The 15500-nt window shown below is 42.6% G+C and overlaps 1 protein-coding gene across 1 annotated transcript in view; it reads right to left on the bottom strand.

Annotated features, from left to right (window-relative positions):
* Positions 1 to 347: 347 nt before the first annotated feature.
* Positions 348 to 15500, bottom strand: part of notch3 (notch receptor 3) — a 28141-nt gene continuing 12988 nt past the window's right edge. The window contains exons 8-33 of the mRNA XM_084925657.1: positions 15251 to 15436; positions 14021 to 14134; positions 12391 to 12504; positions 11174 to 11407; positions 10796 to 10906; positions 10514 to 10706; positions 10183 to 10328; positions 9724 to 9957; positions 9477 to 9629; positions 9121 to 9349; positions 8791 to 8992; positions 8527 to 8683; positions 8248 to 8432; positions 8010 to 8142; positions 7130 to 7387; positions 6910 to 7022; positions 6272 to 6801; positions 5863 to 6177; positions 5633 to 5772; positions 5326 to 5548; positions 5088 to 5178; positions 4772 to 4940; positions 4332 to 4636; positions 4056 to 4203; positions 3854 to 3951; positions 348 to 3751 (exon numbers count right to left, since the gene is read on the bottom strand). Coding sequence (XP_084781783.1) covers positions 2273 to 3751; positions 3854 to 3951; positions 4056 to 4203; positions 4332 to 4636; positions 4772 to 4940; positions 5088 to 5178; positions 5326 to 5548; positions 5633 to 5772; positions 5863 to 6177; positions 6272 to 6801; positions 6910 to 7022; positions 7130 to 7387; positions 8010 to 8142; positions 8248 to 8432; positions 8527 to 8683; positions 8791 to 8992; positions 9121 to 9349; positions 9477 to 9629; positions 9724 to 9957; positions 10183 to 10328; positions 10514 to 10706; positions 10796 to 10906; positions 11174 to 11407; positions 12391 to 12504; positions 14021 to 14134; positions 15251 to 15436 — 6260 coding nt within the window. The 3' untranslated portion in view covers positions 348 to 2272. The remainder of the gene's footprint in view (positions 3752 to 3853; positions 3952 to 4055; positions 4204 to 4331; positions 4637 to 4771; positions 4941 to 5087; positions 5179 to 5325; positions 5549 to 5632; positions 5773 to 5862; positions 6178 to 6271; positions 6802 to 6909; positions 7023 to 7129; positions 7388 to 8009; positions 8143 to 8247; positions 8433 to 8526; positions 8684 to 8790; positions 8993 to 9120; positions 9350 to 9476; positions 9630 to 9723; positions 9958 to 10182; positions 10329 to 10513; positions 10707 to 10795; positions 10907 to 11173; positions 11408 to 12390; positions 12505 to 14020; positions 14135 to 15250; positions 15437 to 15500) is intronic.

Below are 15500 nucleotides of genomic sequence, written 5' to 3'. Positions count from 1 at the left end.
TTCCTGAGAATAGTCCTAATTGTATTTTGAGCAATCCTAGAGGTAAAGTTAGACAACTGATAGACATTATCAGCTGGCCACTTACATACACTGTATAACAGTATTATCATATATATGTTATTTGATATGCATCAACCAGAATGTGTTTCTTTTTAAAAGAACATAATGTGGAAAATATGTTTGGGATAATTGAGTAACAGTGCCATCACATAGTTTGTCTAGCATACCAACTCGAACAGGAGGTATCCAAAACTTTAATGTAAAAAGAGTGGACATTTGTACATTAACATTAAATTTATGTTAACTGTTAACTAATGTGTAAAAAAAAAATCAGTCACAGCCTCAGCTTGAAATAATGCTAAATGAAGTACATTTTATTTTTGTCCTTTTAGTACACAACAATCATTTTAGAAACAATATTTCTCAAGCAATGATCTACCCAGAACAAACATATTTACAAACAGAACTTGAGAGATTGAAATGTACAAAACACTTAGTGCGGCCTGGTAGAGAAATTGTAAAACAAGTTATATATAAAAATAAACAAATAAACAGCCAAAAAACTGTTTTCATTGTAAGTAAGATGTGAACTGGACTGTGAACATGTTTCTCAGGTCTGGCAGAACAGTATCTGATTCTATAATGAACAGAATAAACAATAAATGAAAGATATAATAAGTCTATGACACACTAAAGTGGTGGCCAACTTATTTCTGTTCATGTTGTCACAAAATAAACATGCGAAACTTACTTTCGTAAAATTCTACTATTATTATCTGACTTTATGTTGAAATGCCCACAAAATGTTAAGGATGTCACAATGAAATAAAAGACTTGGTCAACTCTCGGTTAGCTAAATGACAGTGTCATCTCAGAATTTAGCAAAAAAGTTATAGGGAACAACACTACATGGTAGTGTTTTTTTCCTTGGGTCTATTTTAACATTCATCTTAAGATGCAACCACATAGCCCCTGGACTGATACTACTGTAGATGCAGGGGCACTATCCCACTGCATGCTATAAAACACCTCCCTGAGGAGTGACAGGGCATAAGCAGTTACAACCCAGTAGCCACGCCTTCATGCTGACCACTACGTCACCGTAGACAAGGTGAGAGTGCCACCGAGATCTTAACTGCTGCAAATAGTCCATTTAGTCTGATCAGGGACATCACAAGCTTAACAAATTCTGCTAGTCTGTGTTCTGTTCTGTGCTGGATCCCACTGAGTGGTGCAGAATCCAGACTCAATAAGACCAGCAACATGGAGGAATGTTTTGCAGGGAAGACTAAAAAAAATAGCAGCTGATACAAGCAAAGCTTAGCATATCTGAAATGGTGTTTAAAAAATATACAGAATATAAAGCAAAGTAAAACATAACGGCAGTGAGCGGCTGATTTTATAGGCAAAACAGTTCTGTTTGAAACATATTTCTTTTAAAGTGAATATAAACATGCCTTAAAACTGAAGCTATCAAGGTTGGCAGTACATATACTTCAGTGTCAGTAAGAAGCTACAAATGGAAGCATTAACTAAAACTTTACTCTGCTGACCTCATTTTGAAAGGTGATAAAGAAAATTACCATGGATTAAATGCCACCCATATATTATAAATATCCATTTTAATCATTTTGTACCGGACCCACACTTGCCCTATTGGGCTGGTCGTTTGAAGTGCTTTAGAGACACTTATCTACATTCTTGTTCATAATACTAATATGGAAAACCACAAATCAGCTGAAGATATCACAATTGCAGGGCAATTCTTGAAATGTTTTTGTTTTTTGTTTTTCATTTCAATCTGTTTTTTATCTTGGGGTGACACTTTATATGAGAAGCTAGGACAGAGAAAAAGAACTAAAAAGTAGTTTAGATAGATAAAGACAATAAATAAAAATAAATGAATTCCCTTCAGCATTTCACTTTTCCTCTTATCTACTTTTAAATGTTTGTTAGTTTTTAGGAATGTCCCAAGTCTTTGAAATGAAAGACTTGGTTTTCTTCATATACTTTTTTTTATAATAAAAAACAAGTCCATCTGTGACAGAATTACTTCATTAAATTGTCTGCTGTTTTTTCAGACAACACACATATCCCTTTACTTTTTTTCTCTGCAAAATCGACCAGCAGACAATCCTCGTGATAAGCAGTCAATCCAAATCCAATGAAAATCTTGGAAACAGGCTGACACATAAAAACACAGACAGACCCAAGAGCCAGTCCTCAAATTCTTTCACCCTTGGTCCATTTTCAAGCAGAGGCTATATGATCTTCATGCAAAAACTTGCATCTTGCCATTGGCCTCTGGAATTTGAGTAATTTGGGTCTGGGCAGGGACAGCAACTGCTGGGCTGGGTGTGGAATCCGACCAATCGGAGACGCAGTGAGGAGAAGGACTGGACCAGTGCTCAGGAGACTCTGGAGACGGTGTCAGGTAAGGGTGCTCACTGGGCAAATGAGGGTAATGCTTGGGTGTGGCATCCATTGTGGATGAATAGCTGTGCTGGGAGGGAGGGGTAGGGTAATCCTCCTTTCCTGCCATGCTACCACTAGGCTGGGAGGGGAGCGCCTGAGCTGGCTGAGCTGCTGATGTGGCTGCCTGGGGGACCTGAGCAGGAGGCTGTGGCTGGGAGGACTGCTGAGGCATCTGCTGCTGCTGGAAGAAGGCTGGTGGGGCCTGTGATGTCTGGGGTGTTGGTGGGGCGGAAGCCATGCTTTGCTGGTTGGTAATGTTGTGATTCATGAGCTGTTGCTGTGGTTGCTGCTGTTGCTCAGCAATCAAAGGCAGCTTTACAGGGCTTATAGTGGGTGTGGAGGTAACAGGTGTTGGCTGCAGCATGGGATTACGGTAGATCTGCTGTTGGTGCATCAGCATGCCCTGTTGCTGCATGGCTGGACTCTGGGGGTGCATGCCTGCCTGGCTGCTCTGCACAATATTCACTACCTGTTGACCACATTGGGATGAAGGGGGCATGCGATTGTGCCAATCAAAGGGCACGCTGACAGGACTGACCATGCCCATATTTAGCCCCATCTGGCTTGAATTCAGCACATAGCCATGGTTGATATCTGACGTCATAGAGACGCGTCCCTGCAAGGACATTCCTCCACTTCCTAGATCATTGAGTTGGGCTAGAGACACTGCAAAGGGGCCACCTCCCTCTAACATGCTGCCATGTACCATCGGGGTGTTTGGGACAGACACTGATGGGTGGAAAAGCCCTGGTGACTGCATGGCGACTGGAGACGTGGGGTTGGTGATGTAGCCAGCATTGCTAGCTCCCCCATGAGGTGAGTCCAGCGAGTCAACTGGGGACAGAGTAACTGAGCTCTCCAGTAAGGCACTCTGCATGTCCAGGGTTAGCTTCTTATTGCGGGCCTTCACTGACTCCTTCAGGCTAGCGGCATGCTGGCCTCCCAGGCTAGAACCTTTGGCCCCAGGCCGACGGTTTTTCTTACCCTGTGGGGTGTTCTTCAGATTAGGTAGAAAAGCGCTGGGAGGGCACATAAGAGGAGACAAGGTGTGTCCCCCAGTGAGGTGGTGACCTGCTCCGCCATGGCCCTGGGGGCTCCTCACTGTGTTATATTCATCAAGAAGCTGTACAATGTCATGATGCATACGCTCTTGAGCAATGTCTCTTGGCAGCCTATCCATATGGTCTGTGATTTCTCTGTTTGCAAAGTGAGCCAGCAACACCTTCACAGCCTGACAGCTGCCCTCACGGGCTGCAAGAAACAGTGGGGTTTCCTCCTGAAAAAAGAAATAAAATTAACAGAGATTGTTAGATACAAACACGTATAAAGGTGCAGTTGTGAAAAAGTGTCTTAAAAACAATATAGAAGAATGACATACCTTAAGATCTTGCATATCTTTGTTTGCACCATTCTTGAGCAAGGCAATAGTGGCATCCACATTGTTGACGGCAGCAGCCCAGTGCAAGGCAGATTTACCTAAGACACAACAAACAATTCAAATTAAGAGAAATGATTTCCGTATAATGAGTGAATTGGGAATGCATGCATTAGGACATGTGTGATAAATGGCACATACTTACCCAACTCATCAACTGCATTAACATCTGCATGGCACGTGATGAGCTCCTCTACCATGCCCTCTACTGCCAGCCGTGCAGCCAAGATTAGTGCTGTTGATCCGTCGTACATACGTGAGTCAAGATCCGTGGCTCGGTTTCTGATCAGAATCTAGAAGTGTGTGACAGATTCAATTTTAAATTTTAATTTATAAACAATTTAAATGTGCAAGAAATGTGCTATAGTATTCCAATCACATTCCAATGTAGCATATCAAATAACCAGTATGTGTTGATTACCTGGAAGACACCCTGTGCATCTGCAGCTACAGCAGCATGTAGTGGGGTGCGTCCCGTGTTGTCCTGAGCATTGGCATCTGCTCCAGCATCCAGCAGCCTCTTGGCAGCATCAGCACGTGCGTAGCGAGCAGCCAGGTGAAGGGCTGTCTCACCAGTGCGGTCTGTTTGGGCTGCAAGGGATGCACCCTGGTAGATTAGGTCAGAGATGATGTTGGCAGAACACTCTTCATTCTCCTCCTCGTCTGCTACCTCAGACTCTAAGCCACCTCCACAGAATGATGCCAGCATCAGAGGTGTAAAACCATCTGTTAGGAGATGAAAACAGGCGTGCGTGAGTTTATGTCTATTTGGTTGCTGAATTATACCGTAAGAGGAAAGTATAAAAGTTATTTGCAAATGACAGTTTCAATTTGAAAACTTTACTTGATATCACTACCAACCTGGGCCTCGGACATTAACATCCATGCAGTCACTTTCAAATTCTCCTTGGGGTGGAGTGAGGGGCATGGTGGGAGGCACACGGATATCTGCAGCTGCAAGGTGATGCTGTGTCCACTGTCTGCAGTCCACTGTATCTTCAGCGTCTGAAAGCATACTTGGCTCCTCAACCTGAAATTACAGGAAAAGATTAAAAAAAAAAAAAAGGAGACAGAAAACATTTTAAATGCAAGTGGCTTAAAAACAGACACACACAGACACACATACACACTCTTGTGCTTCTGTTTATGTAAACTGCAAAACACTTGCAAAACTGACCTTGAGCCTTTTTGGTTCTGGGCAGTCTGTATCTATCCACTGGTCACTATGATCTCCGAGGAGAGATTCTTCCACAGTTTTTGGCATGTGCCTGTTGGCAGATGAATAACAATGTAAATCCAAGAGGGGTAAATATTTAATTAAAAAATGAAAGCACTTCAATTCAATTCAATTCAATTTTTATTATATACTCCCAAAATACAACAATACTTGCCTCAAGGCACTTATCATAACTTACTTCATTCCCAGAGCATCCTGGCCCACAGGTTCTCTGCGGTTTTTGTTGCTGCTGGGCTCCTTCTTGAGGAAGAAGCCTTCAGGGAACCACAGGGTGCTGTGCTCTCTTTTTCTGCGAGCAATTAGCATACCTATGATAAGGATGACTAAAAGGAAAACAGAAGCTATCCCCACCACCATCAGATAGAAGGGGAATTCAACATTGGGGCCATTGATTTTTTCACCTGTGGGGAGAAGGAAAGACATAATTACACATTTGTAACTTATTAGTTGTAGTTCATTTGTGCATAATAAGTATCCCTACTCACCACGGACTTCTTTGAGGGGGTAGGGGAACTGGAGCCCTTCTACTGCTGACAGAGCTCCAAGGTACTCTGCAGCACTGTCAGCTGTAATGAAGCAGTCCTCCGTGCATAAGCGGTTGTCTATTTCTACATAGACTATCGAGCTACAGAAACAGCAGAGAAGCAAGAGTTTAGTGCAATGTACAATCTACAGGAAAGGCTTAGGCTTTTATTTTACTGTATGCCTGACTGACCCAATGACTTCCAGCTCCCGCTTCATGCGTGCACTTTCGCGGGTGTAGGGTTGGATCATAGCTTTTCCATTGCTGTCTAGCCTGAAACGGACTGAAGTGCGTAGGATAGCACTTAATTTCTGCAGAAAAACTGTCCCGGTGCGAAGAAGCTCCTCTGGAGGCATTAGAACAACCAAAACCAAGACGTTCTCAGCAAGTTTTTCTGCAACTTTCGTTGCACAGTCCAGGCCATCCCAACCACACTCTTCTGTGTTGCAGCCCTGGTCACATTTTCCATCAGCATAGTGGTCGATGCAATAGGCTTCATATATTGGACTGGAGATGATATAAACAGAAGATTAAGCACATTAAATTTTCTCAGTTCTGTAAATACTGGCAAGTATCCTTTAAACTGAAAATTTAAACTCACTTGCAAACTTTCTCCTTAGTTTTGCAGTCAAAGTTGTCATACAGACAGTCAGCGTTGTTACAGGACTCGTCACACTGGCTATTGTTGAAGACACGCCAGCAGTGTGGGTCTCCACATTTATCCCAGGGCTTCATCGCTAGAGAGCAGTCACCGCCGTCCCAGTGACAAGGCAATGAATTACATTGTTTGTCACAAAAACCATCTGTAGCTTTGGCATCACAGTCTGCCAGAGGGCATGAGGGGACTGGAGGGTCAGTGGTTCTGCCGCGGTGCTCACATCGTTTGCCCTTCCATCCACTGAGACACTGACAGTTGAAAAATGGGAAGCTGGTCTCTTCAGTGCATAGTCCTCCATTGCGGCAGGGCATGGCTGAGCACCCATCATTGCTGCGATGCTGACACTGGGGTCCACCATAACTTGGTAGACATGTGCAACGAGCCCCTCTTAGGGTAAGTGAACAGCTACCTCCATTGTAGCAGGATAGCTCCCGACAGGACATGCTTCTTTCACAATTAGGCCCTGCATAACCCTAAGAGAGACATAATTTTTGGAGGTTGATATATGAACCTTTAAATCAAGAATGCTGTAATTTAAAAACTAGGAGGCCAAATTACAAGCTTTTCATATTTACACTTACAAGTTGGCATGTGCAGGTGTATCCCTGAGAAGAGCTGCTAGTTATTGAACAGACTCCTCCATTCTGACAAGGCTGAGACTCACACACACTGAACCTGCTCTGACACCTCCGACCTAAAAAACAAGGTATAGTTAGTAAAGTTCTACATTTGGTCAACAACAACAACAAAAAAGCATGATGAAGGTTCATGGAGAATGGGAATTGTTCGTAGGTGTCTAACCTGTGAAGCCGGGCTTGCAGACACATTGGTAGTCATTGGGCAACTGAATGCAATCAAGACTGTTGGAAGGAATGCAGGGCTGAGAGAGACACTCATTTATGTCTCCTTCACATCTTTCTCCTGTGAAACCAGGGGGACAGTTGCAGCGATATCCACCTACTCTGTCCACACAGGTGCCATTGTTTAGGCACTTAGGAGGAGCATTGCGTAGCCTCGGGTGTGGAGCACAGTCATCTTCGTTGATCTCACAGAGAACACCTTTAAAAGGACAGGGTAATTATAAACTCTTCATATACATGAGATATTTATTTTGTTGTCATGTATGGTTATGTAAGTGTATTGCCGTGGAAGTTTTTAAAATAAACTGCAAACACCAGCGAGCATTATTGGAAGTGGGTTTAATAACATATTGCAATATGGAGAAACACGTTCCAGTCAAACACCTAAGCAGATGGGCGTGGTTCGCTCATGTCTTATATGACTTGACCAAACTCACAGACAAAGAAAATTCCTCCACACATCATGTGAGTCTATACCTTCAGCTCAGCTCATCCTTGAAAACCTTCCCCCTAACATGGAAACTACGACTTTGCTATGTACTCAGCTGCTACCTAGAGATTTACATCCCAAAACTGCTTCCCAAGATAAAGAGAATTACAACCCTTTAACATGCAGCGCCTGGATGCCTTCTACTCTACAATAGGCCCTCTGTGAAGGTGCAATAAACATGAGGCCCACTTGTGATAACATTCTACATGCATACAACTAAGTGAGAAAGTGATATTGCTATTACCAAAGTGATCCATACATAAGAAAAGAAATCTGCCACCAAAGTATTCACTAGTAAGCATAGGGTTTTGTTTTACATGTGCTTACATACCCAGGGTGCCAGGGGGACAGGAGCAGATATAGTGTCCAACCAAATCAATGCAAGTGCCTCCATTCTGGCAGGGATGAGACTGGCACTCGTTGATTTCTATCTCGCAGTCCTTTCCGGTATAACCTGGCATACACTGTAATGACACATCAATTAATTTTTGAAAGCAAAAAAGAAACCCTGACTGTTTTGAAATCTGACAATTAAAAGGAAAAGAACATGTTAAAACAAAGCAACTTACATCACACTGGTATCCTCCCACATATCCCCTGCAGGTGGCGCCATTGCGACAAGGTTTGTCTTCACAATGATCCACTTGATTTTCGCAATAGCTTCCAGTGTAGTCATTAGGACATTTGCAATAGTGAGTATTCCCGGTATTAACACAGTGACCACCATGGTGGCATAGTTCATCCGTCTGGAGCCCTAATAACATAGATTTGTGAGCAAAGCTTACATCAGTAACTTAGTCACAAACGCAGACAGAGGTTACATCAAATTGTACCCAACATTAAAATACCTCTTTGGCGGGCAGCTGCTTCACAGGAGACTCTAGGGATGTCACAGTAACGGCCAGACCAGCCATCAGTACATTCACAGATGAATGAGGCATCCTTTTGACGGCAGCGTCCTCCATTATGACATGGAGATGCGCGCCTGCACCAATCAACTGGCGTCTATGTAAGGAAGAGAGCGACTGAATTTAGAATTTATTTGTTTTATTTGTGTATGACGATTAAAGTCCTAAACGTGAAATTTCAGGGGTGCATTTAAATATTTGTACCTGACAACGGTTGCCAGTATAGCCCTTGGGGCAAGAGCAACGGAATGACTCCAGGGCATCCTGACAAATGCCTCCATTGAGGCAGGGCTGGGAGTCACACTCATTGACTTCATACTGGCAGTGGGACCCGGTGAAGCCAGAGCGACAAGTACAGGAATATCCATTGATTTTATCTGTGCATGTCCCCCCATTGAAGCAAGAGCTGTGGACATGTGTGAAAATGTAAGCTTATACTTCATTTTACCTAAAAATTAATTTTATATTCACTTTATGTTGTATTATATCGCTAGATTATTTTTTTGAGTACATGATATAGCTCCAGATACACACCTTTCAGTACAATCAGGGATGTTTGTTTCGCAGTGGATGCCAGTAAACCCAGGCATACAGGTACAGGTGTAGGAGTTAACATAATCTGTGCAAGTGCCTCCATTTTTGCAAGGGGAACTTTGGCATTCATTGATCTCTACAGAACAATGAGACCCTGTAAAGCCTGGCAGACAGCTACAGTGGAAGAAGTTCACACCATCTGTACAGGAACCTCCACTTAGGCAGGGATCTAAAAGCAAAAGAGAAGAAAACAGCTTTGGGCAAATACAGTACCTGCACATGAATTTGGCATTTTATTTATTAGTAACAGTCATTTAATAATTATATGATAACTGTAAGTGTAAACAGCAACTCACTAGGTGAACAGTCATTGATGTCTGTTTCGCAGGTTAGCCCAGTATATCCTGCTCTGCAAGAGCACACAAACCCTCCGAGCGTGTTAGCGCAAGTCCCACGGTTTTTGCAGGGGTTTGAGATACATTCATTCACATCTCTGTTACACAACTGACCTGTAAAGGAAGAGTTTCACAAGATATAGCTGTAAGCTTCCAATTAGACTATCTATGCTAAGCACTGAGATGACTGAATACAAAATTTGCGAACCTTGCCACCCTGGTGGGCATTTGCATTGATAACCCATGTAATCTGGTGTGTGGATGCAGGCAGCATGATTGGCACAGGGATTAGGAGAGCAAGGAGTAAGGACTTCAGCACAAGTGGGTCCACTGTAAGGCAGCTCACACAGGCAAGTGAAACTTGCCACGCCATCTACACAAGTGCCCTTGTTCAGACAGGGACTGGACTCACATTCATTGATGTTCACCTGGCAGAGGTTACCTGTCAAAGGACAAAGGAGACGAATATATGTATGGATTAGCATATTTTTATGTACCACTAGGGGGAGGTAGACAATTGCCATAGCCTAAGATGAAAATTCATGGAGGACATCAGATAAGTTTAGCTATTTCTTCTCTGCTGCATGTGCTATACATGTGTATTCTGCTCTTTCTACTGAACATTTCAAGGTTGATGGTGTGTTTCGCTACTTTGATGCCCTCTCACCTCTGAAGCCTTGGCGACACTTGCAGGTGAAACCATTGAGTTGATCAATGCATGTGCCAGCATTCTGGCAGGGACTTGGCAGACAGTCGTTCCTGTCCAGGTCACAGTTCTTTCCCACCCATCCCGGCTCACAGTCACAGCGGTAACTGGAAATACCAGAGAACAGTTAATAAGCCAAAAACGTTCAGTTTGTAAGAATGAAATAACATTGACCTGATGTATAAGTTAAAGGGTTAACCACAGTCTTGGATGGAGCCCACTTCAAGATTATGTTTCCTATGTGCCCATCTGAATCACTTTAAAGTTTAAAAAAGCTGTTAAATGTATATACCCATTAATGTCGTCCCTGCACGAGCCATGGACGCATGGGCCGCTACCACACTCATCCACCTGAGAGTAGCAGTAAGGAGGCTTAAAGCCATCAGGACACAGGCAGTGAAATCCATTCTCTTCATCTATACATTTTCCTCCATTCCTGCAGGGGCTAGATGCACACTCATCTATTTCCACATTACATTTGGGACCTGCAAGAGAAATGTTATACATAATTAGAGTTCTTTGTCAACATTTTCAGTGAGGATTTATTCACACTGTTATTTTCATAAGACCTTACCAGTGAAGCCAGGTTTGCAAACACAGTCATAGCGATTAATGCCATCTTTGCAGATGCCATAGTCACATGGGTTGCTGGCACAGTCATCAAAGTTTATCTCGCAGTTTGTACCTGGGTGCAAAAAGAACTTTTATATTAAGACTATAGACATTTTAACAATTTTAACAATGCAGAAAATCTTTCATTACATTTCAGAACAAAATTCTATATACATTCTTTATAATAAAGTATAATAAAGAGTCTAATTCTGTAGCATTTTATATATTGTCACAGCATTATTGTTATGTTGAAGAGCAACGGCATTAATAAAGGGAATAAATCAATGGCTTGAGTTAACAAAGTACAAGTACGTGATACGTTGTGGGATTTTTCTCTTACCCGAGGTTCCATGTTGGCACTGGCAGATGTACTTGTTGACCTGGTCCATACACTTGCCCCCATTCTGACAAGGGTTGCTGTGGCACTCATTTAATTGATTCTCACAGCGATACCCTGTGTAACCAGGTTCACAGTTACAGGTGTAGCTGGCAATGCCATCAATGCAGGTACCATGGTGACATGGGTCAGGCTGACAGTTGTTGATGTTACTTTCACAAAGTGTGCCCTCATAACCTATAGAGGGGAAAAAAATTCATTAAGAATAAATTAATATTCTGAATTAAAAAGTACATTAAGAATTAAGAATAAGAAGTGCTTTTATATATATACATATATGTGTGTGTGTGTGTGTGTGTGTGTGTGTGTGTGTGTGTGTGTGTGTGTGTGTGTGTGTGTGTGTGTGCGAATGTTAAATGTTCCTCTTTCTCTTTAGCATAACAGTTTTTTGTTTAACTTTCTCTCTCTTTTTTCCATGTTTTGTATGCTTGCTTTTTCATAAAAGCTTCTACAGTTGGGCTTTTGACCACTGTGGTTTCCATATCAACCGTGTCTGTGTAACAGACAAGAAACTTGGTGTGTGTGGTATGTGTTTAGAGCAATGCTGAGATGGGCAAAGGACTAAAGAAGGGCCCTACACAGGCCTCCCAGTCTTGCTATTGTTCTCAGAGTTGGAGGGAACAATAGACTGCACCACGTCAAACAGGGCCACTTCACTCAACAGAAGGGGCCCAAAAACACAAGGAACACCAAGCAGCTGGCCACTGAAACAATGACCATGCTCCTCAGTAAGCACAGGTCCAAACAAACATATTAAATATCAACATATAGCTACAGTCAAGCTTTACATACAGACTTTGAGAGAAGCTTTACACGTTGAATGCTTTTGTAACACAAACATAACTAAATGTTAAAGAATTAAAGTTAAAAATGCAGCATAAGGTGTTGTAAGGGGGTTTAAAGATGAACAGATGTCAGGGTAATGACCAAGCCTCTTTTCTTGGCAACTGCTGGTCCTCAGTGACCCCATGGTCCTGAGAGCCGACGAGGGAAAGAGGGGGATTAGGGGCCTCAAGTCAGTCTGTTTCATCAGCAGACACCCAGAGAAACTCCCCATAACACAGAATGCTTAACAAAGGCCTGAACAACTGGTTAAGGCTCATCTGCTATTTTGTCTTTGGCTCTTCTGCTTAACAATTGTTAAGTAATGAAGCGCTTACCTTCAGCACAGCGGCACTCAAACCCATTGGGCCGATCGTAGCATTTTGCTCCATTCTGACAAGGCGTGCTGGCGCACTCATCTATGTCTATTTGACACATGGTACCCGTAAACCCTGGGACATGCAAACACAGAGGTTAAAGGTCAGAGAGAAGGTCCAGCGAAAGGGTCCATGCTAAGGTCAGAGGGCAGATCTTCTCTCCGAAGAAGGGCGGAGGTCTTTGACTTGGCTAGTAATGTCTGGCTAAGGTAGGGTCTGAGACTTCGACTGGTTAAAGACAAACTATCTATGTACTTGGACCAGGTTAGAGCTGACAGAATGCAATAGAAAGCCTGTGACCTTGAAGATTTTTCAGAGGAGAGACTCATAATCAAATGATACATCAATATATTATTATCAAATGGTATGGAATATCAGGGCATGGACAAGCAACGTATCCATCTTCAGCTCAACTAAATTTTGACACATTTTGTGTATGAAAATGCTTATATATACACTGAAAGATTATGAACTGCAGCGCATATAATTAATATTAACACAGTTGACAAAGAGGTTCAAAAACAACAACAACAACAACAACAACAATAATAATAATAATAATTATTATAATAATTATAATAATAATAATAACAACTAGCTTGAATAGTCTGAGAAACTGGGCAGGCTTGAAATCACTGGGCACAGTGCCCAGACAGGGGTGAATTGGTGCATTGGTAACACACTGCTCAGTTGATTAACAGTGTCAGGACGGTCTGTGTGTTGATGCTTAGCCTGGTAAAGGGGGTGCTGGAGGAGGCGGTGGGATTGTTTTTTCTTTTAGGGAGCCCCCCCCAGCCCCCTCCGCCCTTCACTGCCTGCATCAGCTCCACCAGCTCAATAGCTAGATGGGGGGCGGAGGGGGGACGTCTGTCCCAGATGTAAATTGCGAACCTGGAAAAGAATCTCATTAGTGGGACTGCTGTCCCCCGCCCCCCCCACCACCACCATGAGGGCAAGATGAGGGAGGCTGCTGTCCCTTCTACATTCCATAGAGGAGGGAAGGGTCACAATGGTGCCTTTGTTCAGGCAAGGGGATAGGCAGACTTTTGGGCCTGGCTTTTTATATGAGTGCTGGCTCTAAATACCAGCAGGCAAAAGTAGTGAGGCTGACCCTCCCTCCACTAGTCCTGGGGACATTTAAACTTTGGCTTTCTGCTTTTACTAATGCTGTCAGTGTATTGCAGGTGTTAGCCAACATATTCTAACTACCAAGCCTTTATCACTGTTCTCTGCAAAGCACGGTAGTGCTCCAGAAAAATCAGCTTGCCAAATAAGAAGTAAATTAAAGTAAAAAATATATATATCAAAAATAAAATGTTAGCATTAGAAAGCTGGAAATGAGTCAGTGGTATAATTCATAGGACTTTGACCCAAAATACAATAGTTTGCAATCAGACTTTTAATTTTTTAGTATCCAATAAACCTTTTTGGCTTAACTACTTGAGTTGTTTTTGCATATGATAATAGGTCAAAAAATTAATCACATGGTAAAAGATTATTACTTGTTAAAGGTATTTAATATTTTCAAATATGTCCTCCAGTTTGTTAGTTGCCAGTGTGTCTGAAAAAAAGCAATTCAAAACAATCTTACCTGGCTGGCATGTGCACGTGAAGCCATTGACCATATCCCGACATATCCCATCATTCACGCATGGGTTACTCTCACAGTCATCCACATCAGTCTCGCAGTATGTGCCCACGTAGCCTGGAAGACAGAAGTGTTCTTCTTTTAAGAACTCTTTTATTGCTTTTAAACCTGTTTCTCACTTTGGAGTACGGGTATATCAGTTCAAGCCAACATGGTGCGTACATAATTCTGTGTATTGTGTAGGAACCTTTTTACTTGTGATCGTTTTGCACTTGCTTTTGCTAAACCACGTCATCCAATTCCACTGAACTGAAATCGCCACACACTACTGTCCATAGAGCTTTGCTCCTCCTTGGCTTAGTGTCCCATTCAGCAGATGCATGTTATGCTTTTTACTTTAGGTCCTTCATTGAGGTGAAACAGAATGTGAGTCAGAGTCTTGCTCCTGTGGTGAGGCTAGCGTGGAATCAGAAATAATCAGTAGCACCACATGAGCTTTGCCAGGCTGACTGATGATGAGGAGGGTGAAGAGGAAGGCCCTGTCTCTGGAGGGGGGAGGGGGACAGGCTCTGGGAAAGAGCCTCTTTCCCTCTCTGTGTATATGAGGGGTGCAAAGTGGAGCACAGAGGGGCCCTATTGTTCCACTCCATTCCCACCACTCTACCACTCATTAGTATTCACAGCACACTCCTCCCCCTAACTGCTCGCCCTCTCTCACATCCAGTCCTATAGACCCAACTCCCGGCTCTAATTTGTATAGCTCCCAAAACCCCAGCATGCATGTAGAACTGTGCATGAGAGTTTCACTGTGTTTTTTGTCCCAGAGTGTCAAAACTATCACTCAGTCCAAACCAATACTCCATCTGGTGGTACAGAGGATGGAGAGGTGCCTCCATATAGCCAGTGTTTAGGGAAATACATTACATAACCTTCTACACTGGCAGCATGGTGGCACTATATATTGTGTTTCTTTCGAAGTACAAGTTTTCAAAAGTATCTTTTGGTCAAAAGTGATTCTCTTCTTGGATGATAAATCTGTGTTGTGCCAGAGTTTGAGTTTTAAAAAGCTGTTTTTAAAGTATATTAAAAAAAAATTAAGCTCACCTAAAACCTGAGTGCAAGATGTAAAATTGCAACAATAATTTATGTAAGCATAGTTAGTTTATTAAAAATAAAAAAGAAGTGATATTTCTCTTTATCATAATGGAGTGGCCATATAAAATGTCTTTGTACCTGGCATGCAGATGCAGGTGAACTCTCCAATCCGGTCAAGACAAGTGGCATCATTCTGGCAGGGCATGGACAAGCATTCATTGATGTCAATCTCACAACGTGGGCCGGCATATCCCCGGCCACATTGACACTGGAAAGACCCCTCTGTGTTCACACATTTTCCAAAATGCTCACATGGGTTTGCACCTGTTGGTAGAAGGTAAAGGATTAGAATATGGAACACATTCAGAAGAAAAATAGATACAACAAC

Source organism: Perissodus microlepis, chromosome 4 (assembly GCF_051167445.1).
Source record: "Perissodus microlepis isolate ML-2025 ecotype Zambia chromosome 4, ASM5116744v1, whole genome shotgun sequence".
NCBI lineage: Eukaryota > Metazoa > Chordata > Actinopteri > Cichliformes > Cichlidae > Perissodus > Perissodus microlepis.
The sequence above is the reverse complement of the archived record's forward strand: the minus strand, read 5'-3'. Positions and strand labels throughout refer to the sequence as shown.